This window comes from Micromonas commoda, chromosome 1, assembly GCF_000090985.2.
Source record: "Micromonas commoda chromosome 1, complete sequence".
Lineage (NCBI taxonomy): Eukaryota > Viridiplantae > Chlorophyta > Mamiellophyceae > Mamiellales > Mamiellaceae > Micromonas > Micromonas commoda.
In genome coordinates, this window is record NC_013038.1 from 320,875 (window position 1) to 345,673 (window position 24,799).

Genomic DNA, 24,799 nt, shown 5'->3' on the forward strand with positions numbered 1-24,799 from the left:
AGCCGCACGTAAATTCGCTGCCAAATAGTTGGGATGCTCACTGCATGAATAAATATGTAAGAAAGTGAGCTCTTAAAATAGATAGCATTTGGATGACAGAACGGTTCTGCCGCCATTGATGGCGTTTGTGGCTCATATCTACACTGCTCTGGTAACTTTGACGAGTTTTAGGAACCATACGAACATAAAATAGGAGCACAGCGATATTTACGATGGACTCATTGTATGCATCGATTCCCTGGCTACCAATATTCTATATGGCTACATATTGGACACGTATTTCGTTTCTCTGCCACATCAAACTAATCCGCACACACACTTTTCACAGTTGTCGAAAATTGCACCACAAACACATTTGCAGTCTGTCGTGTCTTCATTTCCTGGTGATTGGCGCACGAGCGGCAGTGGTGCGCGCAACAGAATGAGGCCGGCAAGACGCGGTGAGACCCAAGGCGTTACCTTCCCTGGTGGCAGGATGTCTGCTAATCGACTTCCCTTTGGTGCCCGAAAGCCATAAGTATGATATAAGCGTCTTGCAGCTACGTTGTCTGCATGGGCATGTGTATAAACAAAGCCAGCTCCCCACTGCAGCGCGATTTCAGACGAAGCCTCAAGCATCGCGGACGCAGAACCGAGCCTGCGCGCTCTCTCATCAACTGCGACATTGTCTATGTACACATATTCTTCGTTATCAGGTATGCATAGACCATTCACTTGAGATCCACACGGGCCAACGCGAACAGATATATCCAGGCAGCCGACGAGTCCAAGATCTGGAAGCCGAGCCATGAGACAAAGACATCGTCTCAAAGTTCCCGTGAAATGTGCAGTGCGCTCCTTGAGTGCAAGGCACTCTCGCTGCGCAAATTCTCGTCGAAATGTCGCAATGAAGCGTGAAGGGAAAGGGAGGGCTTGACGTGCCTCAAGGTCATCATAAAATGCAGTGGCTCTCAACTCTGCAGCGACTGAAAACTCTGAAAAGCTTTCCGCCGTTATCACGCTGATCTGGGAAGTTTCGAAGTTACGGATTTTCGTCGCTAGCTCTTCGGTATACGGATGAGCTGCTTTGCCATTTGTTTGCAAACCTTCAAGACAGAGGAAACTGTTTGTTTGCTCCGTTTGTGCATCTGGTACTGAAGTGGACTGTGCAGGTTGGCGCGAGCCTCTTCCAGAATCTCTGTCTGTTCCAGAGAATGCAGTTGTGATCACGACATTGCCTCGGGAATCGATGATGTGAGTGCGCGCAGAACTCGTGACGCCAAATGAAGATCGCGTTGAACAGGTGCAACCCTTAAAAGCTATGCATCGACGACCCAAGCGGTTGATATGTGCCCGTTTGTTTGTCTGGAAATTCATTCCTCGCCAGCTGACATTCATCACGTAAGTTCTCAAAGTTTTCGAAGAAACGACGCGAGTCAGGCGCCTTATCGATATCGTTCCCGTGATGCTGCGAAACGAGCGAAGCTGAAGGCCCTCGTTGTGTAAACTCGGGTTCAGCGTCAGTGAGCGAAACTTTGGGCTCAGTGGCGAATGTCAGCGGCACCTCTCAACCTATTTCTTCACAAATGTCGTCGGTGCGGAAAAAAAGAGGACAAATCGCGTGAGCTCCACGGAGTAGATGTCCAAGAATGTTATCCTCTTTACGGGAGCGAGCGAGCGGAGCGAGCGAGGACAAGAATTTGGATAGGATGTGTTATTATTGGAACGGAAGATTCATCAGGCATGCTGAATGGAACCGATTCGAACCGACCGCAGTCAAGGTTGCGACGTGATGTTTTCTTCAGAACCGATTTTGAGATTTCCGAACCGATTCGAACCGACCGATCAACGCGCGGTTTCAAATATAACCTACCTTTCGGGCCGAAGGGTGCCGAAATTTTTCACCCACGGCACCCCGGTCAAAAGTCCAGCGCGTTCTCGTCTTTGTCGAATGTGGTGACTAGTCGCGCGCGCGTGCACGCCGCCACGCCGCCGACGACTAGGGATTAGAGGCTCATCCGCCTGTGATCCCCCGTCTATGGTCGACACCCGCTCATCGCCCCGAGTAGGACACATGCGCGCCTCTCCTTCGAGCGCGCGCACCCCTGCTCAGCCCGTACGCCGTGCAGCATGTGCCCATAACGCATCTCCCCAGAGCCCCGCGGCACGCGCCTCGCTGGTAGCGCGAGTGGGGGCGGGGGCGGCGTCGCCTGCGCGGCGGCGTAGGGTGCTGTCGAAGCGGAGGGCGCGCGCGCCCCTCCCCCCGAGCGCGTCGTGGTATCCATTTCCGCGCAACGCACAGTGTGCGTACCCTGGCATCGGTCCCCATCGATTATTGTGAAAATTTACACACGCGTAAGTGTCAGTTTGAAAGTTTCGCAAATTAAAACCGCATCCGAGACTTTTCTTCATGATTTCCTTCATCGCCAAAAATTATGGGCCAATTTTACAGACAGACGATTGAGGGTTCAAAAATTGATGGAAATTTTGCCTTGTTTCCTTGCCCACTGGATGGCCTTATTTCGTGTCTATACCTTCGTACATTCGTACCTTCGTTCGTACCTTCGATTCGTTCGTTTCGTTCGCACCTTCGTAACCTGGTATTTATGAATACCTTCGTTCGTATCCATACCTTCTATTCGTATATATATGTATATACGCATACCCTCGTACCTTCGAAGGTACATATACGAAGGTACCTTCGAAGGTATCTTCGTAACTTTATTTTACGAACGAAAGTCTATATGTATGATGTAAAGTGATATTTATAATATGTCATAAACATTACGAAGGTAATAAGTAAACACTTATATTAACTAATAACATATATAAATATCATACGTAAGGTGTTTTTTTACTTTTAGATATGAAGAGATTTTGTTTCTTATCCACACCTGTACGCTCGGAAAGACGACCTGTACGCTCTCGACCTTGAGGCAAGAACTCCTCGAAGTTACAACTCCTTTGGGTGGAACCAGCATACCGCACACCTGCAGTGAAACGGAGAATGATAACGACGAACTTCTTCGCAAAATCGCACACAACTTGCTTCACATTCAAGCGCTCCCAGCTTACTTGCGCAAGCAGTCGCCGTTTCCTTGGCGTAGGTACAAATCGGTGAGCGCGATGTTTAGGAGAAACCCGAACTGTCCCTCAACACCTAACCCAACGTCCCCCGATCCTATGCCGCTCGGCCAGCTCGCCTACGATCAAATGCGGCGTTCTCGCATCTCACAACTCCGCGCCGGCGAATGACATCATGATCCGCGCGGCCAAGGGCCAAAAAGTTGAGCGCACACCTGTATGGCTTTTTCGACAGGCCGGGCGGCACTTACCAGAATACATGGAATACAAGAATGCGCGAGGGAAAAACTTCCTGGAACTTCTGAAGGATCCGAAAGATGTCGCCGAAGTGACCCTTCAACCCATCCGGCGATACAACATCGATGCTGGAATACTTTTTTCGGATATCTTAGTCGTCGCAGAAGCTATGAACATCAACGTTGAGATGCCAGGAGGTCTTGGAATCCTAGTGCCAAACCCTTTGAGAAACCCCGAAGACCTCTCCCGACTACCTAGATCAGTTAATGTCGAGGAACGTCTGGGTCATGTGATTGAAGCCATTAAAGAGATCAATCGACAAATTGAGGCGGAAGCACTCAACGTGCCTCTAATTGGTTTTTCTGCCGCTCCATGGACACTCATGTATTACATGGTCGGTGGAAGCTCAAAGAAAAACACAGACGTCGGAATGCAGTGGTTGAGAGAACATCCGAATGAATCCCAGCAACTTCTCGAGCGACTCACGACTGTGGTGATTGACTATCTTGACGCCCAAATCAAAGCTGGTGTCCACATGGTACAAGTGTTTGAAGCCATGTGCGAGCACATCGACAAGGATTGCTTTTTGAGTTTTGCCATGCCCAGCTTGACGAAAATCGCAAAAGAATTGAAGGCGAGACATCCAGAAATTCCTCTGCTGGTGTTTGCTCGGGATGCTCCCTATGCACTTCCTTTGCTCCAGGCTGCCGGTTACGACGTCATGACAGTCGATACTGTGAAGCCGGGAGATGTTGCCCGTCGTGAGCTTGCTATAGGTGCAGTGGGCGCTGATCCCAAACAACTCCAAGGAAATTTCGACCCAGCTTTGCTACACGCAAAGACCGGATCTGACGAGGCAGCTATCGAAAAGGCTGTAAGAAATATGCTTATTTCGTTCGGACCTCAGAAGTACATTGCTAATCTTGGCTCGGGGCTCACAGGTTTAGAAGACCCGTCTAAGGTAGCTTTCTTTGTAGATTGCGTCCACAAAGTCAGCGAAGAACTCATGGCGGAAGAAGCCGTTTATACCGAGCCGGCTGACCCACTTCGAAGGTAGTGAACTCCAATGGCGCGGTTGGTAGACTGTGAAGTTAACCGAATTAGGTCGGCGTCATACGGCAAACATTTAAACAATAGTGCTCATCAACACATGTGAGTTTTACCCAACGTTCTTACGTTTGGCATTCATCACGAAGAGATCTGGCCACAGTACTAGTGAACGAATCTACGTCTGATTCATCAGGAAGCAACCTCAGCAAAAGCTCGATTACTCCGACAAAATATCACAGAAGGCAAATCGTTCCTAGTTTATCTCAGATCCAATGTGCCCAAAACGAAACCGGACGCCCATGACGATGGTACCGACGGTGATGAGCAGTGGCACACCACGATATTTGCGAATCTCATGCTTTCGCCCAATCGTGCTTCCAGTAAAGCGCGCGAGAAGTGACCTAGGGCAGCATGCTCCGCAAAGTTGACGAAGAATTTCAACACTCTATGAGTCTCGCAAGGGAAGGTTTTCACCGAAAGCTTTCAAGAAAGGCAACGGTGGTATTGCACTTTGAAATGCCGTGCAACAGGGTACTGACAACCGCATCCTGCATTGTTCAGGCAATCGAATGTGAATAAACCTTGCTGAAACTCGCAAACACTCGCTTACCTCAGCAGCAATATCGAGATTTGGAGAGCTCATCGCTAGACCTTGTTTGTTTATTTCGTCGTCACAAATCCGGTCCCTTCACGAGAATTTTCAGCCTCAAACAACAGCTTAAACTGAGGCTGATAAAAACGTAACTCTCACCTGGGAGTGCTTTTGAAATCTTCAACTGTCTCACTCGCTACGAAATCAATAATATGCGTGACGTCTCCGCTCTTGAGAAGATGGGCACCATCGTGCGTTTTCCACACCTCCAATTCGCGGCTCAGTTTGCGCTTGGCCCCGCAGAGGTGTGCACCGTCTTTTTCAAGGCACGTTGCAATGCTAAGCGCATCTGACCAACCTACGAAAGACAAGATTCATTCACCTGCCGGTAGAAAATCGTGCACAACACAATACCGGACACAGAGGAGTCGTGACCGGGAAGCGTCCTTAAGTCATTAGTGATGACGATGGCGAGCTCTCTTTGACGTGAAGTCTCCGTTGGTTGGTTCAAGCCTTTTGGAGCAATGAACAATGTAAAATCTTCAAACATGCGGGCTATCGAAACTACTGTGGTAGCTGGTGGAGCCCGAATTGAAGATGAAGAGCCTTCAACTCGTCGTCGCAAATAATTTCTCCTCCCACACAATCAAGCGAGCAAATTTACGAAACGTTATTAAGAGTACGTATCCATACGTTTCGAATAAAAACTATTTATGGATACATATTTAATATTATGATAGCTATCTATATATGTGATACACATGGATATATATCATGTGTATTAGTCGCAAGTAGAATACGAAACATGATGATTAGACTATCTATTTATTTGAGCTTTTATTTGTACGTATGTAGACGTTCTACCATAATGGTGGGCAGTGATGACGAGCTTTCACTTCTCGGAATTCCGAGATTTCCGGGGAGCCTGTCACTGAACTACCGCTCTTACCCTTGCACGTCGGTGAAATGCCGCCCGATCGTGGCAACGGCTTAGTTTTGGCGTATAAAGGATTTCGAGATCCAGTTCGTGTTGGAATGCTCTCCTCGAAAGTCCACCCAACTGAGGAGAAAGTATCGGCGGCGGCGCGAAAAGTTGTCGAAGACATTTTCTTCTGCATTACGTCAAGCGAAGCGGCCGGAAACATTGACCTTCCTGTCCCCGAGCTACAGACCACTGGACTCGATGCGGAACAACTTTGGAGTCAAATTAATTTGCAGCTGGAACCGGTGCTTAGCCGGATAATGAACGTGTTGAAGAATGCGGACTTTTCTGAAGGAATTGAAAGGATGAGTGGCCACGGTTTTGTAAAAGACCTCAACGTAGGCCCCATCAGCAACATCGTAACACGTCGTGCAGCCGCAGAAGCTGACAAACAACCACATAGCGATACTTTCCACGTCCCTCCGAGTATTGTGAATAAAGCTGCTCGGACTTCAGAAACGACCCGCTTCAATGAGGGAAGTGTCACTGTGCAGCATGAGTCTAGCAAACTTGAAGAGGCGGTTTGGCATTTTCCCACGCGACAACACCAAAGCACAGAGGAGGTTTCCAATGTTCGTAAGCTTTCAGCGTTTCAACGTGCTCAGCAGTTACTCTCCAAACAAATAGAGACTCTTGAGGAGCAATCCATGCAAGAAAAAAAGTGGCAGCTCAGGGGTGAAGCGTATGGAAGAGAACGTCCAAAGAACAGCGTGCTTTGTATGGAAATGGAATTCGATGATGTTCGGCAAACCTCCCCGGTCATCAGTGAGTTGATGACCACATCGCTTGAGAATGTTATTCAAGCGCGTATTTCTGAGCAGCGTTTTGATGAGATGGAACGTGAAAATACTTTAAGCGGCCCTCTAGAGATCAGCATGCCACCAGTTGCAGAAGACACAAAATCTAAAGTGGGTCTAGGTGAACTGTATGCAGAGGCATTTCAAAACGCACGACTTCAACAGAACGCCGGGGGGGGAAACGGCGTCGATGGTAAGGTTGCTTTGGGGAATGAAGCAAAAAAAATATTGAGTGTCTTGTTGTCTAAACTGGATGCCCTCAGCCACTCTCAGCAATCCCCAAAATTCGTTGTTGATGAAACAAGTTTCACGGAGGTTCCAGCTCTGAAGGTCGAGCAGGCCGGCTCTGTTGAAGTCTCCGAAGCAGCGAGGCGAATGTCTAGGAAGCGAATGCGCTCGCAATGTATCGAATCTAGATCACGGGCTCACAGTGAAGCTGATCACAAGGCGAAAGATGAGTTAACAAAACAAGACAAGAGTCACATTAGGGCCATGCATAAACGAAAAAAGAAATCATCAATTACGCAAACAGGATTGACTCCATCAAAGTCCACCTACGTCGCGGCGAAGCAACTTAAAGATGTTGAACAGTTTGCTTCATCACGGCACTCTCATAAAGGTCTGTCCAAAAGCACACGGCTGGGCAGTATTAGCCCGGGCTACACAAAATCTTCCCAGGTGTTCTCAAGAATTCAATCCGAAAAAGACGGCTCTAACGGTGTTGAGTTCCTTAGCAGAACAACTGCTAGTCGTTCATCCGAACTTAATAATTTAAAATTATAAAGAAATGGCATGTCCTCGAAGACTCCTGAGAAGAGCAAGCAAGGGAAATTGCCCTCTGGACGCGCCTCAGCATCATACTAGTGATTCTACGGTGGTCGGAGCGACGGAGAGAGCGAGTGCGTGTAAATCACGTGATCACGACGGCCCGTCCCAAGGTATCGGCATAGCACAATCCGATCGAACGTTCCGTATATCGTGCGAGTGGTCATATAATATGTGCCACGCACTAAGGTACAAAGGTGCTTTGCATCTCAAGCAGGGATTACTTTATACGAAGGTAAAATTTATTCATGATTTACAGAATGAAGCAACTCCATCTGAATTTCAAGCAGCAGGTAATAGGTCACCTTTTTATGGGATCTCTTTCACTTATTAGCCAAATGAAGTACTAAAAACGCGCTAAATTTTAGCATGTTTTTAGCACGTTTTTAGCTTATTACGAAGGTACTACGTACATTCGCCATCTATTATATGTTACGTACCTTCGTACCTTACTTCGTATGATTTCAGATGACGTAGATCGATATTCGTTCGGTGAATTTAGTGTTACGTAATTTCAATTTAGTGTTTCACACTAATATATTACGAAACTTGTTATTATGAAACACTAAAGACGTGCTTAAAAAATGCTAACACGATCCATATATTCACACATACCTTCGTAATAAGTCATAAAATAATATTACCTTCGACGGTATATCGTACCTTAGGTATTATTTACGCCAAAACGGAAAATCCAGTGAAAATCCATGCATGTTTCAGAAATGATAAGGGTTTTTACCGATTCCTGCGGGCATGCGCGCCCCACAAAAAAAAATCGAGGTGAGTTTGGTCCAGTTGGAAGTTCCGAAATTGTCGTCCAGCTCCAACAGTGCAGGTGCGCACCCCGGCTTAAAAATACGGACGACTTTCAGATAAACAAGGAACATCAATGGCGCAAGATGCTCGGGTGAGCGCCTTCGATGCCCCGACCGATTCCATTTTCACTATCTTATGCTGGTGAAATAAAAACAGCTCCAGAATAACGGTCAACGCCCAACCCGGAACGGTTTTCCAGGAACGCTTTGCGAAGAAGAACGAAGCCGAAGATCTCCGAAGAGCCTTCGATAAACTGGATACCAAAGGGTATATGTTGTTCAACGTGATGAAGACTGCTTGCATGACGCCATCTTTCCCTCAGTGATGGCAAAATCGATGCCCAAGAGCTTCGTGAGGTTTTGCTCTTGCTCAGACACGAAACCAAAAAAGTGAGATGGCAATCTGCAACTCTTACTCCCCGTGGTTCATTCCAGTTTACGTCTTGCTGAAAATATCACTCGCGCTCCGTCAATTCTTCTGTTCAGTCTGAAGTAGAGGATATCATTTGGGAAGTAGATGATGACTCTGACAAGTGTGTCAGTTGGTCTGAGTTTCAAGCCATGTGTCATCGATGCCGGGTTGACCAAACTGGTACTGTTCGTGGTGATATTAGTGCAAGATCGTCCATTTCATCTTCAGTTTCTCGTCGTATTGCAGGCTATGAACCCCGCCGTTTGTTTAACATTGTTGAATTCATTATGAATGATCGAGATGGAAGTGGTTCTGTATCTGTGGAGGAGGCAACGCAAATTCTATATCTCCGCTTTGGGAACGGGTTGCTTGACAAGGTGAGTTTCAGAAAGATCTATTGGGTTACCGTTTCATCATTTACTGATATCATTTTCGTCATTTTGCTCAGCGACTTGAAGACATATTTGGTACTTCTGATACAAACAGCACTAAAGACCTTTCCCTCACTGAGTTCCTAAAAAGTGCTACTTCGTCTTGGTGTTTTAAACAGCTTCGATCAAAGGTGGCTTGAAAATGTGCTTGCCTGACAAGGGCAACATCAGAAAGTACAGAGCCCGCGAATTAGCCGGTGGTTTGCAGTAGTCGAGGACTGTATCGCATGTTTCAAGGTGGCGTGTGACGACTGTTTATTTCATGTGGAATCTATTTTGAGAGCAGCACGTCTTTAGCTGTCTCTAAAGCACAGAAAATAATACCACCGCCCAAGCCAAGAATGTAACTCGGGGGGTTATGCCTTTGAACAAAGCACTCCAGCCGTCTTCCCGTGCAGTCCGCATAAAGCAATCCACAATTCCACCATAGCGCGGCGAGGAGCAAGGATTTAGGCCATCAGAGCCGGACACCCCCACGCGCCCTCCTCGTATCATCAATCGCGTTTTCACCACCTCAAGTGGTGTAGTTATAGCTGCCGTGAGCATTCCAGCAAGCTTTCCAATCGCTGCAGTCTCATGTTGTTGAGGTTCATGTCCGCGGTTGAAAGATTTCCAAAACATTTTCAGCCTCTCGTATGAAGTGAACTAAATGGAATCAAAAGGCAAATCACGAAGAAGGTTAGAGCCAAAACCTGCGAAAAGACCTGCGAGAAGGCCTTCATGTACTGCAATGTGTCGCACAGCCAATCCTGCGCTCGGAAATTGACCAGTTTGCAACCGACTTTTGATTACTTTAGTGGGCACTCGAATCAACGAGGCTGCAAGGCCTCCTGAGGTAGCTGCAAGGAGATGCGCACTTACTGGCTGACTGCCACCGACAGCTGTAATTTGACGGGCTCGTAGACGGCGAAAAAAACTGCGCAAGCGGGGACCGCGCCTAATATGTTTCCTCCAAATCCCTTATACAAGTGCTTCAGGTTTACACTTGAACCACCGCGTGCAGCTTGCAGGCGCGTCTTGATGGTGTTGAGTGGGTACAAAGCAAGCTCTACCGCCGCGCCAGCAAAGGCCCCGGCAGTGACATGGCCCATAAGTTCTTCGGGCTTCATAAGCAGAATCAAATGTGATCTCTTAGCACTTGCGAAGATATCGATGGATAAAACCAGAATGCATGGTCGGAATCATTAGATCGCGCGTGTTTTCTTTCCTACATGGCGCCCAGTGCGGACGGCGAGCGCGCTGAGCGGCTGACTCATACGGTGATAGTCTACGATTTATGGAAATGATCGAACTCACGACCAATCAGAAGACGAATTCACGATGACGGGCCAATCAGAAGACGAATAAAATGTCACAGGTCGAAAAAAACCGGGTTGGAATAATATGGTGCTAATATTGTGCTTATAAATAATAACTAATAACGTGACTTCGTACTTTTATTACGTTCTCGTCCCGAATATAGTCTACCTTCGTATCACACCTTCGAAGGTATAGATACCTTCATTCGAAGGTAGACTAATAAATAAAAGTTTAGTGCGACATATTAGAGTGATTTAGTAGCCAAAATCGTGGCAGGAATCCTGGCAGGAATAATAGGGCCAGCTTTTCCAAAATCGGGCCAACCTGGCCCGATTTCGGGCCACCTGACCCGATTTCAAAATCGGGTCAGGTCAGAAATCGGGCCAGCTTTTCGGGCCAGCTTTTTGCGAAATTTGCGGTTCTCGATTTTTTCGCAGCCTGTCCCGAGGGCGCTCGAAGGCGCTTTACGCGCCGTAGCTCTGCTGAACATCGGAAGCATGCCGCACATCAAGTGGCAAAGTTGCGCTTCATGTCTTGAAGAGCAACTTTGTCACGTGCAGTGCGGCACGATTCAGGCGTTCTGAGCCACCATGCGCGCATAAAGGATCGACTATGGACTTGAAAAACCATCGACGCCAAACCACCAAAAAGAGCTGACAAGAAAGTTGACACGATTCGTGCCACGATTTTCACAAATGGCGTTTAGTAGTCCAGATTCCTGCCAGGATTCCTGCCAGGATTCCTGCCAGGATTCCTGCCAGGATTCCTGCCAGGATTCCTGCCACGATTTTCCACTACTAAATCCCTCTATTAACCCTAAACTCACCACGCACATACATATGTACTATCGTAGGTTTAATCCAGACTCGTAATGATACCTTCATTCGTAGACTAGCTCTAGTATGCACTCTCCCGTGCGTGGAATGGGTTATTTCTCCTCTGGCAAAGCAACCCCATACAGGGGTTCTGCTTTCACGACTTCTCGTCTCGAGATACTAAGATCGGCATCGCTCCGGTTTCCACTGAGTGCATCTTCTGTTTGCGTGCTCTGATTTCCCAGCAGTGTCGATATGGATCGTAATACTGGTCTCAAAGCAGAGTCAATTCCAAACATCGCTGCTGGGCTCAAATCAGACTGTCCCACAGCCTCTTCTGCACGCTGCTGCACACATAAATTTCGGAGTTCAGTCGCTCGAATATCGTTACCTTGCCTTTCTTCCATAAGCGCCCAAGTAAGCCAGGTAACTTCACTCGACGGGTCTGCTTTTATGCCGCACTTGTATAACTGGCGGGCTAAAGCAACATTACCCTCTCGTTCTTCAAGGACACCCCAAGCTTGGAAAAGTTTGCAGGCGTCGCAGCAGCGTGGAGCCACCCAGACACCGCGCTGCATTAGCTGTCTAGCGCGGTGAACGTTTCCAGCCCTCCATTCCGCCAAGGCCCAGGCTTGCCAATTTGCCTGGTGAAGGGGATCGAGTTTTGTTCCTTGCTCAAACAACTGCCTGGCGGCAGTAATATTTCCCTCTGATGCCTCCAACCTGGCCAACGCCTGTAAAAGTGGTGGATCGCTGGGATTCAACTCGCATCCCCTGCGCAGCAGTCCTCTCGCGCGATCTATGAACCCTTCCTGAGCTTCATAAACCGCCCATGACAGCCAAACGTACCTATTTTCCGGATCGACAGATAAACCCCGCTGGAAAAGCTTACGCGCCTGATCACTGTTTCCTTCACGAGACTCAAGAATGGCCCAAGCCTGCCACAGAGCGGCTGATTGCGCGCCCGACTCTGTTTTTGTGCCTTCCTTGAAATGCTCCCGAGCTTCCTGAATTCGTCCTCTCTCCATTGCCATTACGCCGAGTGATTGGAACAAGTGGGCATTAGCACTTGTTGCTGGCACAAGTCGAACTCCTTTGAGAAAGAGATCCCTTGCGCGCTGAAAATTGCCCAGTGATTTTTCAAACATCCCCCAAGCGTGCCATGCAGCTGCGTGCGTTTTATTTGCGGCTGTTGCGGCGTCAAAGAGCTGGCGTGCTTTTGATACATTTCCTTCTGCTGCCTCGAGCGTCGCCCAAGACTGCCAAATGTACGCATTATCACCACCCGTCGCATCACAACCATCCTGGTAGCACTGCCTTGCAGCAATGATATCATCCATCTGGCGAAGAACATATCCAATGCCAACATACGCGCGACCATCGCTAGGATCAATAGCTTTTGCGCGCTCATATACTCTAATTGCACTGAGTCTCAACTTGATACGATCTTCCTTTTTCCGGGTCTTGCGTGCTGTGTTGCGCAGCTTCGTGGCCTGAAATATAAGAATATCTTGATTTATCTTCAACGGGGAGCTTTGCAGGTCTGGTAAAGATGAGATAGAAAAATCATCAGTGCCGCGAGCATGGACATCACCGTCTTCACTTGAGGCCAAGTTGCTACGCAGTGGATCTCCCGATCCAGAAGAGCCTGCAGCCCGTTCGACAAGCGACCCCCGAAGGTATCCACCTCGTCTACGTCCGCGCGAAATTTGCACGTCATGCTTGAAGTAGACGCGGCGTTGGTAAGCAAAGTTGTTTGCATTGACCTGAAAGGAAGATCGAAAACTAACGACGGTAAAGAACCGCACTCTGAGCGCTTGACTCGCCGAATTCCGATCAGGAGGACTGTAGCCGAGTGAAACAGCGCTGCTGCGAGGCGGACATATGATTCGCTGCCTCATTGAAGTGCGACGCGACATGCCGTGCAACTGCACCGACACGGCGTGATCACATAACATCTTCATATGCCCCACTCCAAGCTTACGTTATCCACTACACTCACGACCGCCCTGCCAGCTATCCCGCACTCTCATAAAAGTTACCTTCGTACGAAGGTATTTATATACGATGTGACAGAATTAGGATTATGATGCATGGTCATGACAGGGCTATGGATAGGTAATAATAAGCAATTATGATAATAAGCAAGGGTTATTTATTACGAAGGTATAATTTTATTATTATACGAAGGTAATATATGCATGTATTCTGAATTTCATAAGGGTGAGACAATTTTTCATGCATAACGATTTTATATATTAACGTTAAGACTTTATCATTACGATCCACACAATCACTCCAGTGGGCAAACAGTGTGAAGATTCCGATTATGTTCACGTAAGCGACTTATCCTTATTACTTACCAAGGTATTAACTATATATATAAATAATCAAGTTAAGTTACGTGAAAATAAAGTGCCTCACCCTAATGAAATTCAGAGTACGAACGAACGAAGATATTAAAATTATTAAGCTACCTTACTTCGTGTGATATTCTGGATTTCATTCAAGTGTGCAACATCGAGTTTAGTTAAGTTAGGGTTAACCCTAAACCCTAAAAATGTGAACAATGTAAGGAACAGATAGACCATCGTTCTTGATTTAATGGTGTCAAAAATGTCAACAATGTACGGAACGGATAGTCACTCGTTCTTGATAAACGATACCAGGTGATTGTTACATTTTGGAAGTTGGGGTCAAGTAAGATCGGCCGTGCCGAATAATAATAATTCTCCGAAGGCCGAACCGTTCGTGAGTGCGAGTGATTGTGAGGTAGGTGTGAATCGTTCGTCCTGTGGGTGGTCGGCTAGCCGAGGAGGCATGCGCGCATACGTATATTATATACACACACGATACTACTGTCGTATGTAGATAGTTTAACATCGTTCGTATTAATAATAAGAGTATAATAAGTAAGGCTTGAAATACATCTTTATTTTTCCACCCTATTTAAATACCCGTTTATATGAGTAAGCATCGTGTGACAACTATATGGGACACTGACTCAAGATTCTCGAACTAAAAATGCAAAAATGTCAACAATGTACGAGACGGATAGACCGTCGTTCTTGATTTAACGGTGAAAAAAATGTCATCAACTATATGTAGCACTAGCTAGACCATCGTTCTTGATTTAATGGTGTCAAAAATGTCAACAATGTATGGGACGAATAGACCTTCGACCTTGATAAACGATACCAGGTGATTGTTACATGTTTGTAAGTTGGGGTCGTGTAATAAGATCGGCTAGCCGAATAATGAAAAATGAGAAATCTCCGTTGATTCATTAAGTGTTATTGCATTGATTTTTGGAATACAATATAAATAATGCAAGGAAATACGAGGTACGTACGCAGCAGCAGGTGCATACATCATTATTCTATATGTATATCAGTTATACGAATGAAGATATACCTTCGTAGTCTATGATACATATACCTTCGTGCATGTATGATAATGTGTGTCGGCTTCAGCAAGTCAGGATATATATGGCTGAGTTCCGCCCGGCATCTCACAAAACAAAGCTCCGAGCGACCAGGATGGGCGTTCTTAACAGAAATCGTTCAGGGGCCTCGGGAGACTCATTTTTTTCTTCGGCCGAAGCCTCGCAGCTCAACACCCTTCTTAGGGGATCAGGTCCTTGCGTCGATGTTAGCGGTGAGGCAGCAGCAGGACCAATTTCACGTGGCACGGACGGAGATGTAGGTAACAACGAGGTACTGCCCTCTGCCAAACGTCGCACTGTTTTCGGAGAGCATCTGGATATCCGCGTCGCACTTCAGAACAGTCGCCACCGTGCGCGACTCTCGCTTTGCTTCCAAACTCCGATGTTGAAATCGAGTTCACGCCCGTACTTTTTTATAAAGATTCCTGCGGGCAACAAGATTGCCGCGCGCTGGACTGCGTTCTAACAGCTTAACCATTTACACGTACCATTGTTACAGAGACCTCTCAAAAGATCGAATTCGCGGATGCGGACAAAAGAATCGAAGGAACCGGGAAAGGTCGGCTCAAAGGAATGGAAGAAATCAAAAGAAAGGGGAATAAGCAAACCCGAGCATCTGATTCAGACCAAGCAGGCAACAGGCAAAACTGAAGGCATCCAGTCCCGTGGAGGAACCGTGAAACGGGTGGCTTCCGGTGGCCAGGCGCCTTCTCTCGGCGAGTCTCTCAAAGAGGAGCTCGGCATCAATCCTCCGCACATCCCCACTGTGTCTGGTGGGGTGACACACCTATCTGATGACTACCTTCAAGGACTGAGTATTGACAGTGGTGGCACGCCCAATTTTTTTCACGACAAGAGTCTGAATGATGACGCTCACACCATCTCTCTTGGAGCACCTGCGAATAGAGGATGGGGTGGAAGCCTTGGTGGCATGTTGGTAGCGACGCGAAGCACAGGCAGCGGGAGGAGTGGTGGTAGCAGCGGTGGAAAATCCCCAGGATATTTTAACAATAATGAGCTCTCAGAGCTTTTTTCCATCGTGCGGGGAAAATCTTCCTTTGGAGAAGCGGATGACACGAAAAGACAACATACAGCTGAAACACTCAAACCGAGCACTTCGAAGGTCGCGCCGATGGCCGCCATGAGTCTTTCACAGTTTGAACAACTTGCTAGTTTGCCAGAGCATTTGCGTGCACTTCCTCCGATTCGGACCAAATCGATGGATGTTCAAAACATGTCTGAGCTAGGCGGGGGCGTTAACATACCAGGGAGCTCAGGTCGTCTGTTTTCTGGTCTCACCCCTCATGGCTACATGGGAAGTGGTCTCACTCCCACAGCAGTTACGCCTGGAAGCATCACAGGGTTTCCAGGGGTAGATCATTTTGGAATGAGTTTAACAGAAGGGCACCAGGGTGGATTGACTCCTGGAATGCCTGGCTGGGCGAGTGCTGCGCAGCAAACGGCGGAGACGACTCAAGGCGGGCTCGTGATTGCTGCAGGTGCCGAAAATAATAAAAAACGGAAGTTCGCCACTGGAAATGGGGAGATCAGGACATCAAAGGCTGTAAAATCAGCTGCAATCAGAAACCATGGGAGCAAGGGAGAAGCCAAGAAGGTCAAAGGCAGGCTGAAAGATGAGCAACTTGAAGACGACGCGGATGACATCCCACTGAGCGGTTTGGTCAAAATATCAGGGGTCGGCGGTGCAGCGATAACCGCAGCTGCAGCAGCTGCCAAGCTTGGGATCCCCCTTCCTGGAGCCGGTGACAAAGTGTCATTTGAGGAAGATGCTTATGATGTTGATGATGAAGGGGACAAGCTTGGATCGACCAAGTCACGCTCACGCAGCTGGCTGCCCTCGGAAGATGAGTTGGTTCGTGCTCTAGTCGCACAGCATGGCCCCAGGAAATGGACCCTAATTGCTTCGCGACTAAAGACAAAAACACAGAAGCAAGTTTACGCTCGTTGGCGCGATTACCTTCAACCCGGGTTGACCACAAAGCCTTGGTCTAAGGAAGAACAGGCGAAGCTAGTGGAGCTCCAAGGTCATGTTGGAAACCAATGGGCTGTTCTGGCGCGCCTCATGCCCGGCCGCTCTCCCAACGCCATAAAGAATAGGTTCCACGCCACAAAGCGAAAGATGGAGCGTCACAACAAACGGGAGGGATCCAATCTAGGATCTGCAGAGGTGAAACATGCAGGGAAAAAGCCAAAAACTGTTGCGAAGGTGAAACTCTCCTCCCACGACGGCAGGAAACTTGGTGAAGAAGAGGAGGAGTACAGCAAAGAGGAACAGATGGCAGTGGAAGGTCTTTTACTAGCAGATACCCCTACCTCTCTTTTAGCCATGACAGAAAAAGAATCGATATCTAGGCAGTTCGATTCCGCAAACGCATCGATAGAAGATAGAATGCGGGAAGAGGCTGACAAGGCTGCCAAAGTAGCCGAGATGGTCGTGAAAGGGCAAATTAAGCGGTCGTGAGAGAAGAGTAATAATTCATTTACAGACAAACACACAACCTCTGTTGGCTCCTTCAAAAAAACTCTGGTCATGCTCGACGATCCAGGATTTCTTCGTGCATCTCATCCAAAAAACATCGAATAAACAATCGCGAGAACATACTCGGATGTCGTTTTGATGTGGCAGGAACTAGCGAGTTCTAGAATCGATTGGCAACGGATGTGAAGCGATATGCGCAAATGGAATCAATGCCATCGATTTGTTACCGAGACTCCGCACAAGTTCTTGGGGCATATATTCAAAAAAAAAGTTGCTTTCTCGTCTTTAAATTCAAGTCCCTGTCCTGAGATCGGTTTCAGTGTGATAGACAATTCCAACCTGCCGATAAAGCGCATCTGCGCGTGGAAACACACGGGTCACGACAGCAAAAATGACGAATAATAACGAATACCTTAAATTTCGAGTTATTATCACTTGATCATATCCGAGAGAAACTGCTAGAATGCAGAGCACTGCGGCAAGTATCATGGAGGGAAGGAAACATGACGAGTACTTAATTGTCCTCTGGTGTGTGGTCATCATTTGTTAGCAAATCGTTTATGTGAAAATGTAGCTCCGTTCCAAACTTCTCCAGACTGAAGTTTGTCTTGACGTGATGCCGCCCAATGTTTCCCATCCGGGCAGCGACCATTGGACTGGAATATATTTTCTCCATAGCAGAGGAGAAATCCTTAAAGAGTGATTCAAGTATTAAAATGACAGTGGCGTCAGACCGGAAAATCACAAACCTCAGGAAGAGGGGAGCATACAAATCCAGTCGTGCCATCGATGATGGTCTCCACAGGTCCACCACTGTTGCACGCCAGCACCGGCTTCCCGGCTGCCATGGCTTCCAGAGGTACAATGCCGAAGTGTTCATTTACTGGGGTGTACAAGACACATAAGCACTGAGAGAGCAACATTTCCTTTTCTTCTGAGCTAATCGATGGCAGCATGATGACCTCCTGGTGCACTCTCAGATCATAAGCGTCCCTACATGGTGCAACATACATAAGTGTTGCATGACCGCAAATGGTACGGCGTTCACCTTTTCAGTTGCTTGAAGTACTCCACATTTTCCTTTAAGCGCTTGTCAAATCCACCTGCCAAGACGAGCATGACTCTATCGGCAGCACATTTGCGAGGACTTAGTCGGAAGTGCGCAAATGCTTTGAGCGCCAGTTCCAGATTTTTTTTTCTCTCGAACCGATTAATTGAAAGGAAGAAAGTTCCACTGTTTATGTTTGGACCATCAAAAAACAAAACTCGCCACGGGAAAACAAAGGCGCACGTGAAGTTGAGAATGTCTTCTACTTGTTTGGCCTCTGCCGCGTACTTCATTTTTCGTTGGTTTTGATCCTGTACACGTGCTAGTAAAATAGAGCCGAAGTGACGAACACATAAACACGCACTTGGCGGCTCTCCACAGCTGGATATAAGACGCTCGGGCGTGTCCCACGGATGTAAAGATCTTTGAAAGTTCTTGCAAACACGGCAGCTGTAAATTCGCTGTTCACAAGAATCTTGCTCGCCTTGCAGTGAATTACTATGGTTAGAGTTGCTGAACATCAACGACTGCCTAGAGATCAGCTACCATGCCAGTTGTGACTTTCTCGATATAATCCAGTGGAAGGCGATAAAGTTTCCTGAACCATGAACTATGCTCTGCAAGCAGCAAGTCTGGATAATGACAGTAGAAAATAACTCTGGAACTTGTAAGCAGCCGGAAAAGCAAGATGGGTGCAGCCACCTGTCCGTCCAGCTGTCAGGGCTGATTTCCTTGGCAAAGGGCGGTCACGGAAGCAATACTTACTTGGTCGATGAATACAAGGGGAACATTTTTCTCGACCAAAATGAGACATGCCTGAATGTGAAAGCGTTCAGGATCATGTGAGAACTCCGTAACATCTAATCAGGGTCCAAGGAGCCGTTGCAAAATTCCCGGCTAGAAGGGATCGACGCCTACCGCACACCAAAAAGTGCGAAAATACGCCAACGGAGCGTGGAATAAACCATATATCTGTCTTGGTATCCAGCCTCCGTGAACTCGTATCCAAGCAGCTCGGGTACCTAACATAGCAAGTTATGAGCGTTTGTGCTCCTCAACCGAAACTGCAGGCTCACCTGCACTCAGTGTCTCTTCAAAGCACCTCTGGACATCATGAAACGTTGTGTACATGACAACCTGGTAAGTTCGCGCCGTTGGCCCACGAAGTTGTTAAGTCAAACTTTGCGGACGTCCACTAATAACTCGTGCCTCGTAGCCGAGCCGCGAAAGCTCCATCGCGGCGTTGATAACCAGTCTTTCGGCGCCGCCTATACCGAGGTCGGGGTGTAAAAATACAATTTTCTGCTTAGCCATAGTGCCCGGAACGGCGGTGGCGGAATGACTCAAAAGACCGAAAGCTCCCGTGACTTTTACTTGGTTTCGCCTCGCGCAGTCAAGTGGACGACCATTCTCCCTTAAAAGATTCGTTGACTCGTTGACTGTTGACTAAAATTGGGTCGCGGGTGTTTTTTTCCCTATGGCGCCTAGTTAGGACGGCGAGCGCGCTGAGCGGCTCACTAATACACTTTTCGGCGCCAAAGATGGAGGGCATCATCATCGGAAGCGCACATCGACGTTGACGAGTTTGCGTCGCACGATATGACGTTGCGCATGAGCTGCTGTTTCAGAGGCGAGTTGACGGTCTATTAACTCGTAAAACCATGTTATTGTCGTAGCTAAGGCGCAACGTCGCATCGTGCGACGCAAACTCGTCAACGTCGATGTGCGCTTCTATGATGATGCCCTCCATCTTTGGCGCCGAAAAGTGTATTTATTAGTGAGCCGCTCAGCGCGCTCGCCGTCCTCACTGGGCGCCATAAGGAAAAAAAACACGCGCGACCCGAAATGTTTGACGCGAAGCACTTGTCGGTATTTGAAAACTATATGTATGGTAATAACCTCAGTGTAACCTCTATTCAATATAATCTTTTATTTATTGAGAAACTAGGTATTTACCACGAATCCCGACCACTAACCCCTGAGTTAGAAATTAGTGACCGGGTACGGCTGCACGTAGTGTTCGTGTGCTCCGTACATTCCGCCACGAGCGCCGTGCTGGCGGTCGTTGGTGACGGTCGATCCGGCGACCCTTTGCATGGGCGAGATGATAAGCGCGACGTGTACGAGGGCGAGGTTTCGGAGGTGGATTCGGTTTCGGAGCTCGTTCGGCGGGTCGATGGAGTCGTAGATGGCTAGCGTCCGCTCGTTGACGTTGCCCGAGGCTCGGCGGGCGGTGAGTGCGGCGACGTCTTTGAGGAAGTTGAGGAACGGTTTGCCCATCCTTCCGTACGTGTCCATCACGAGCGGGATGAATTCCTTATGCACCGCCGTGGCCGCCGCCTTGTACTTGTTGTTCTTGTCAGTCTCGCGTCTCATGATGGGGTCGCTGTTGGGGGCCGAGTTGCCTTGGCGGGGTCGTGGTTGGCTCGTGTGGTTGACTGCCGAGTCCACAATATGGGTGATGGAGACGTCTGCGAGGATTGTGATGCCGGTGTCTCGCAGGCCGTCGACTCGGATGTCTGGTCGCAGGTTGTTGGTGTTGCCGTTCCGGTTCGTGGTACCCGGTATCTCGCCGATGGGCTCGGTGAACGTAATCAGGCCGCCCAGCTTGCAGACTGCTTGAACGGCGAATTTTACCTTGTCGTGTGTCCTGGTCTGGTTGCCTCCTGCGTTGCTGGTGTGGACGCAGATTAGGTGGTTGAAAGCATGTAACCTCTATCTGCCGACCGAAAGTTAACGATATATGTAACTAGACTATGATACGAATGAAGGTATGTTCGAAGGAATTATTTATAAATAAGTGTTATGTTATTTACAGTTTATTTACCATAACACTTAGTTAATTTGAACCTTATTTATCAACGTTTATCGCAGTCTCCATCTGGTGTGGAACCTACGTACATTGCCTAACACTTAATCTATCAACTTCCTTTACCACAGATGTACATGGTTGAGAATTTGTACGGATGCTCCATCGGAACAAAAAGCCCATATACTGCCAAGTAAGGTATTATACGAAGGTACTTTTTAGATAGACGGGCGAGTCCACTTGACTGCTCGCACGAGAGTTTTCGGCTTGCAGAGTCTGAGGTACGACGATGGAAGGAAAGCGAACATTATGGTTGGACAATGTCTACCTTTTCTCTCCTCGCGTTTAGCCCATGGGTATCCCGCGGGTCCGAGCCAGCAGGGTACTGATGGTATTTGATGTTGGGAATCCGCGGGTAAATGCGCCGCCGCGACAATGAAAAGACCCACGCTCAGTTTAAGCGCAAAACAAATACGAGAGGTACTTCACGCCCTGGACTCGCTCGATCCGACGACTGAATTTGCTGAGCTTGCTGCATCTGAAGACCTCGACGCGGCATTGTGGTACTCTTTATATCCAAGAACAAGGGACTGCGACAAAATTGAGCGACAAAGCAGTGACGCACGAGGAGATGCAAGGCGTGCTGCTGGTATTGCACGTATGCATCCTCGAAACGTTTTCGCAAACATAAAAGCAGACTTCTTTGTGCTAGGCAAGCGCCAACCGTGCTTCAGACCTTTTGTGGAGCAGTGCAGCCTAGGTCTTTGGTACGTCAACTTTAAAAGCTGGGAGGTGACTAGGGCCTTGAATCGAGCTCTGCTCGTCGATGTTTACGGGCTGGTTTCATGGGACATTCCGAAAGGCCATCTATGTCCACCCGTTCCCAATCGTGCAAGTTACATCCACTGGCTTGAGGACCTTCTGCAACTTTCGCACCCGTGTGGTAGGCCTGGCATAGAGTGCGAGGGTGTACGCGGCATCGATATTGGCGTAGGATCAAACTGCGTGTTCCCTTTGCTGGGTTCAACCGCAAATCGATGGTCGTTCATTGGAATAGATGTTACAGATGTTGCTCTCATTTGGGCTGATAAAAATAGACTTGACAACCCAGATTTGGCCAGCCGAATTAAAATTCGGGATGCGAGACGTTCGGGCACTCTCCATATGAAGAGGAATGACAGCGCAGTACTCGCCGTGCAGATGGGGGAAAGGTTTTCTTTCTGCATGTGTAATCCACCATTTTTCGAAACTATGAAACATGCGAAACGAAACCCAGGCACCAACTTTGGAGGTACTCTCGCCGAATTATGCTGTCCAGGTGGAGAAGAAACATTCATACGTCGCATGTATAATGAATCTCTGGTGACAAAAGATCGAGTCCACTGGTACACAACAATGTGTGGTAAAAAAGAGACATTGAAGAGTTTGCGGTGCTTATTGGACATGGCCAAGGTTCCTGCTATTCGAACTGCTCGGTTCTTACAGGGAAAAACCGTGAGATGGGGAGTAGCATGGTCTTTCTCTGCTCAGGCTCTGCCGATATCGACGATCCCGTTGCGATCAGGAGTGGACATAAAATTTGATACTGTGCCACATAGCAGATCGTGCTGGCGCATCACTTTCGAGCCACAGGCAGTTGAGGGCAGCTGTCTCGCAGAGAAACTCGCTGAGCAGATCCGTCTGGTGCTTGAGAAGTGTGGCTGTGCGATTTCGCCGGACTCGCGCTTGCAAAATACTTTCAATTATAGGTGTGTAATGGAGGAATACGTGTTTCCGACGGTTGGGAGCAACCGACTTTTGGTGAAGATCTTGCAACCTCTTCCTGGAGCTGTTGTTGTGGTCACGGCAGCATGCGATGACAAGTCAGCCACTAATCTCATGATGCAGCGCCGCTTCAAGCTAGTTTGGGAAGCTATCAAGGCGCGGATATCCGCGCAAACGCAACGTCAAGTAGGGAGCAGAGTTGACTGGAGCTAACTTTTATCGAAGCTCGCCATCTCTTCTCGTCGGCAAAGTACCTTCGAGGGTAAGTAGACTATTACCTTCGTACCTTCGTAATAGATAGTCTATATATGCATACCTACATGCCTAGTAGCTAGTGCCTACCACTGAGAACGGATATCCGTTTAAACGGATATTCAAAATGGATCGTGTATGCTGACCGGTGGAAACATTTTCTAAAAATCGTACGAATAGTACGAAGGAACTTGTTATTAGATATCCACACGGATAGGAAATGTGAAATGAAATGTGAAATAGGACGTCTGGTCTTGTGTACCTGGCGATGAATAACATTGCACACACGAACTCGGGATAATACCAAACTAACTTACGTCCGGCAACCAGAGGCTCCTATATTATGGATGCAGACTGGGCTGGGGATCCGGAGGACAGAAAATCCACGACCGAAGCCATTGTGTTTTACCACGGGAATCCAGTAAGTTGGATTAGTCAAAAGCAAAAGACTGTCTCCACATCAACAAGTGAAGCAGAATACAAAACGATGACGTACGCCTTCAAAGAAGGTTTGTACTCTATTAAATCTCATCGAAAGAGTTGAAGCAAATCATCACTCCAATAATACCCAGTCAGTTTTGCAAAGAGTGGATATCCGCGCAAGTCATCACCTGCGATTTATTGAAATGTTGTATATTTCGCGGAGCTACCGAAGCATTTCTGGACTGGATACTTTGTGGCATTCTTCTGAAGCTTAGCGGCTACTGCTTGGGACAGGTCGATTTCGCACGCGTCAGCCAATCGGATGAGATAAAGCAGCACATCAGCAAGCTCATCGCCGACCCGGGTCTTCGCGACGTCGTCCCAGTCCGGAAGACCCGGTCGCGCATCCTCGTCACCTCTCCACTGAAATAGCTCAGAAAGCTCTCCGACCTCTCCAACCAGCGCTAGGAGCAAGTTCCTTGGAGTGTGGAACTTTTCCCAGCCTCTTTCCGCCGCGAAAGAGGCTAGTTGAACCCTAAGACCCTCCAAGTTCAATCCGCTCAAAGAGTCGCCCGAAGCGTGCATTTTTAATGGTGTTGAGGCGAGCTGACACCGAATGAATCACCCGTGTCTCTGTTGATCAGTTCTGAGGCTCACATGCGCAGCGCACTAATAAGTCTTATGATGAACGCTTGAATTTTCATTACACTGGTATTAATCCGTAGGTGCCTCCCTGTGAGACTGATGAACAAGGAACGTTCGGTTCCGGGAGGCTGATTTGGGACGAGTCTCGATGAAGCTTCGGTGAAGCCTCGGTGAAAGACGCATTAAGAAGGGCTACTTATCCATGGTTTGAAGCTGAATTTTCATCGATACATCGGTCAACTTCGACGTCTACCATCGCCTCATCAGAAGACGCCTTGGCGTCGATTCTTCGTTCACAAGTGGCGCGCGTGTGAGGACGATGACTACGTGCACGCCACGCGCAACGATAAGGACGTCCCGCAGAACAATCGTCGTCCAAAGACACGGAAGGCGTCGCACAGTTTTGTTAGTCTGCAATAAAGTGACAAACGACGACCGTACGGTTGTTTAGTCTATGACGTTTGCAAATGATCGAGCTCTCGACCAATCAGAACACGAATAAACGTTACAGAGTTCCAAAAAAGTTGGGGTAGAATGTGGTACTAAATGTGACTTCGTCACTGGCGTTCCTCGTCCCAAATATACGAAGGTAGTG

The 24,799-nt window shown here is 48.0% G+C and overlaps 12 protein-coding genes across 12 annotated transcripts; 5 read left to right on the plus strand and 7 right to left on the minus strand.

The window, feature by feature from the left end:
* Window positions 1–209: 209 nt before the first annotated feature.
* On the minus strand, window positions 210–1,655 carry GNAT1 (gcn5-related n-acetyltransferase family protein). Its single transcript, XM_002507427.1, has one exon. The coding sequence runs from the start codon at window positions 1,375–1,377 to the stop codon at window positions 298–300; it is 1,080 nt and encodes a 359-aa protein (XP_002507473.1). The 5' UTR covers window positions 1,378–1,655; the 3' UTR covers window positions 210–297.
* Window positions 1,656–2,969: 1,314 nt separating this feature from the next.
* HEME4 (uroporphyrinogen decarboxylase chloroplast precursor) lies at window positions 2,970–5,040 on the plus strand. The gene is made up of 2 exons (XM_002507035.1): window positions 2,970–3,096; window positions 3,178–5,040. The coding sequence occupies exons 1-2, from the start codon at window positions 2,987–2,989 to the stop codon at window positions 4,355–4,357; spliced, it is 1,290 nt and encodes a 429-aa protein (XP_002507081.1). The 5' UTR covers window positions 2,970–2,986; the 3' UTR covers window positions 4,358–5,040.
* MICPUN_51230 (hypothetical protein) lies at window positions 4,466–5,492 on the minus strand (the record flags this gene model as incomplete). Its single annotated transcript, XM_002507428.1, has 4 exons — window positions 4,466–4,898; window positions 4,961–5,036; window positions 5,102–5,300; window positions 5,357–5,492. 4 exons carry the CDS (start codon window positions 5,490–5,492, stop codon window positions 4,821–4,823), a joined length of 489 nt encoding a protein of 162 aa, XP_002507474.1. The 3' UTR covers window positions 4,466–4,820.
* Window positions 5,493–5,908: 416 nt separating this feature from the next.
* Window positions 5,909–7,504, plus strand: MPP10 (U3 small nucleolar ribonucleoprotein component; the record flags this gene model as incomplete). The annotated part of the gene is made up of 1 exon (XM_002507036.1): window positions 5,909–7,504. The coding sequence occupies one exon, from the start codon at window positions 5,909–5,911 to the stop codon at window positions 7,502–7,504; it is 1,596 nt and encodes a 531-aa protein (XP_002507082.1).
* Window positions 7,505–8,324: 820 nt separating this feature from the next.
* On the plus strand, window positions 8,325–9,562 carry ODA-DC3 (outer dynein arm docking complex 3). Its single transcript, XM_002507037.1, has 6 exons — window positions 8,325–8,453; window positions 8,562–8,629; window positions 8,685–8,751; window positions 8,848–8,953; window positions 9,020–9,150; window positions 9,222–9,562. Exons 1-6 carry the CDS (start codon window positions 8,436–8,438, stop codon window positions 9,342–9,344), a joined length of 513 nt encoding a protein of 170 aa, XP_002507083.1. The 5' UTR covers window positions 8,325–8,435; the 3' UTR covers window positions 9,345–9,562.
* A 499-nt stretch (window positions 9,563–10,061) lies between these two features.
* Window positions 10,062–10,313, minus strand: MICPUN_54925 (mitochondrial carrier family; the record flags this gene model as incomplete). The annotated part of the gene is made up of 1 exon (XM_002507429.1): window positions 10,062–10,313. One exon carries the CDS (start codon window positions 10,311–10,313, stop codon window positions 10,062–10,064), a length of 252 nt encoding a protein of 83 aa, XP_002507475.1.
* A 1,118-nt stretch (window positions 10,314–11,431) lies between these two features.
* Window positions 11,432–13,237, minus strand: MBB1 (PsbB mRNA maturation factor Mbb1,chloroplast precursor; the record flags this gene model as incomplete). Its single annotated transcript, XM_002507430.1, has 1 exon — window positions 11,432–13,237. One exon carries the CDS (start codon window positions 13,235–13,237, stop codon window positions 11,432–11,434), a length of 1,806 nt encoding a protein of 601 aa, XP_002507476.1.
* A 2,052-nt stretch (window positions 13,238–15,289) lies between these two features.
* Window positions 15,290–17,245, plus strand: MYB119 (myb DNA-binding family protein; the record flags this gene model as incomplete). Its single annotated transcript, XM_002507038.1, has 1 exon — window positions 15,290–17,245. One exon carries the CDS (start codon window positions 15,290–15,292, stop codon window positions 17,243–17,245), a length of 1,956 nt encoding a protein of 651 aa, XP_002507084.1.
* Window positions 17,244–19,625, minus strand: MICPUN_113380 (glycosyltransferase family 4 protein; the record flags this gene model as incomplete). The annotated part of the gene is made up of 11 exons (XM_002507431.1): window positions 17,244–17,619; window positions 17,676–17,954; window positions 18,013–18,256; window positions 18,312–18,497; window positions 18,555–18,622; window positions 18,676–18,795; window positions 18,858–19,013; window positions 19,077–19,127; window positions 19,230–19,333; window positions 19,388–19,448; window positions 19,521–19,625. The coding sequence occupies 10 exons, from the start codon at window positions 19,623–19,625 to the stop codon at window positions 17,778–17,780; spliced, it is 1,272 nt and encodes a 423-aa protein (XP_002507477.1). The 3' UTR covers window positions 17,244–17,619; window positions 17,676–17,777.
* Window positions 19,626–20,256: 631 nt separating this feature from the next.
* Window positions 20,257–21,192, minus strand: MICPUN_54929 (predicted protein; the record flags this gene model as incomplete). Its single annotated transcript, XM_002507432.1, has 2 exons — window positions 20,257–21,026; window positions 21,175–21,192. 2 exons carry the CDS (start codon window positions 21,190–21,192, stop codon window positions 20,295–20,297), a joined length of 750 nt encoding a protein of 249 aa, XP_002507478.1. The 3' UTR covers window positions 20,257–20,294.
* A 363-nt stretch (window positions 21,193–21,555) lies between these two features.
* On the plus strand, window positions 21,556–23,097 carry MET10 (sam-dependent methyltransferase; the record flags this gene model as incomplete). The annotated part of the gene is made up of 1 exon (XM_002507039.1): window positions 21,556–23,097. The coding sequence occupies one exon, from the start codon at window positions 21,556–21,558 to the stop codon at window positions 23,095–23,097; it is 1,542 nt and encodes a 513-aa protein (XP_002507085.1).
* Window positions 23,098–23,754: 657 nt separating this feature from the next.
* XTP3A (xtp3a-related NTP pyrophosphatase) lies at window positions 23,755–24,144 on the minus strand (the record flags this gene model as incomplete). Its single annotated transcript, XM_002507433.1, has 1 exon — window positions 23,755–24,144. The coding sequence occupies one exon, from the start codon at window positions 24,142–24,144 to the stop codon at window positions 23,755–23,757; it is 390 nt and encodes a 129-aa protein (XP_002507479.1).
* Window positions 24,145–24,799: the final 655 nt, after the last annotated feature.

Coding starts and splice junctions, on each gene's coding strand:
- GNAT1 (XM_002507427.1), bottom strand. CDS start 1,377: ATGAATGTCAGCTGGCGAGGAATGAATTTCCAGACAAACAAACGGGCA.
- HEME4 (XM_002507035.1), top strand. CDS start 2,987: ATGATAACGACGAACTTCTTCGCAAAATCGCACACAACTTGCTTCACA. Junction 3,097..3,177: donor CTTGGCGTAGGTACAAATCG/GTGAGCGCGATG, acceptor CCGCTCGGCCAG/CTCGCCTACGATCAAATGCG.
- ODA-DC3 (XM_002507037.1), top strand. Junction 8,752..8,847: donor TCAGACACGAAACCAAAAAA/GTGAGATGGCAA, acceptor TCTTCTGTTCAG/TCTGAAGTAGAGGATATCAT. Junction 8,954..9,019: donor ATGCCGGGTTGACCAAACTG/GTACTGTTCGTG, acceptor GTCGTATTGCAG/GCTATGAACCCCGCCGTTTG.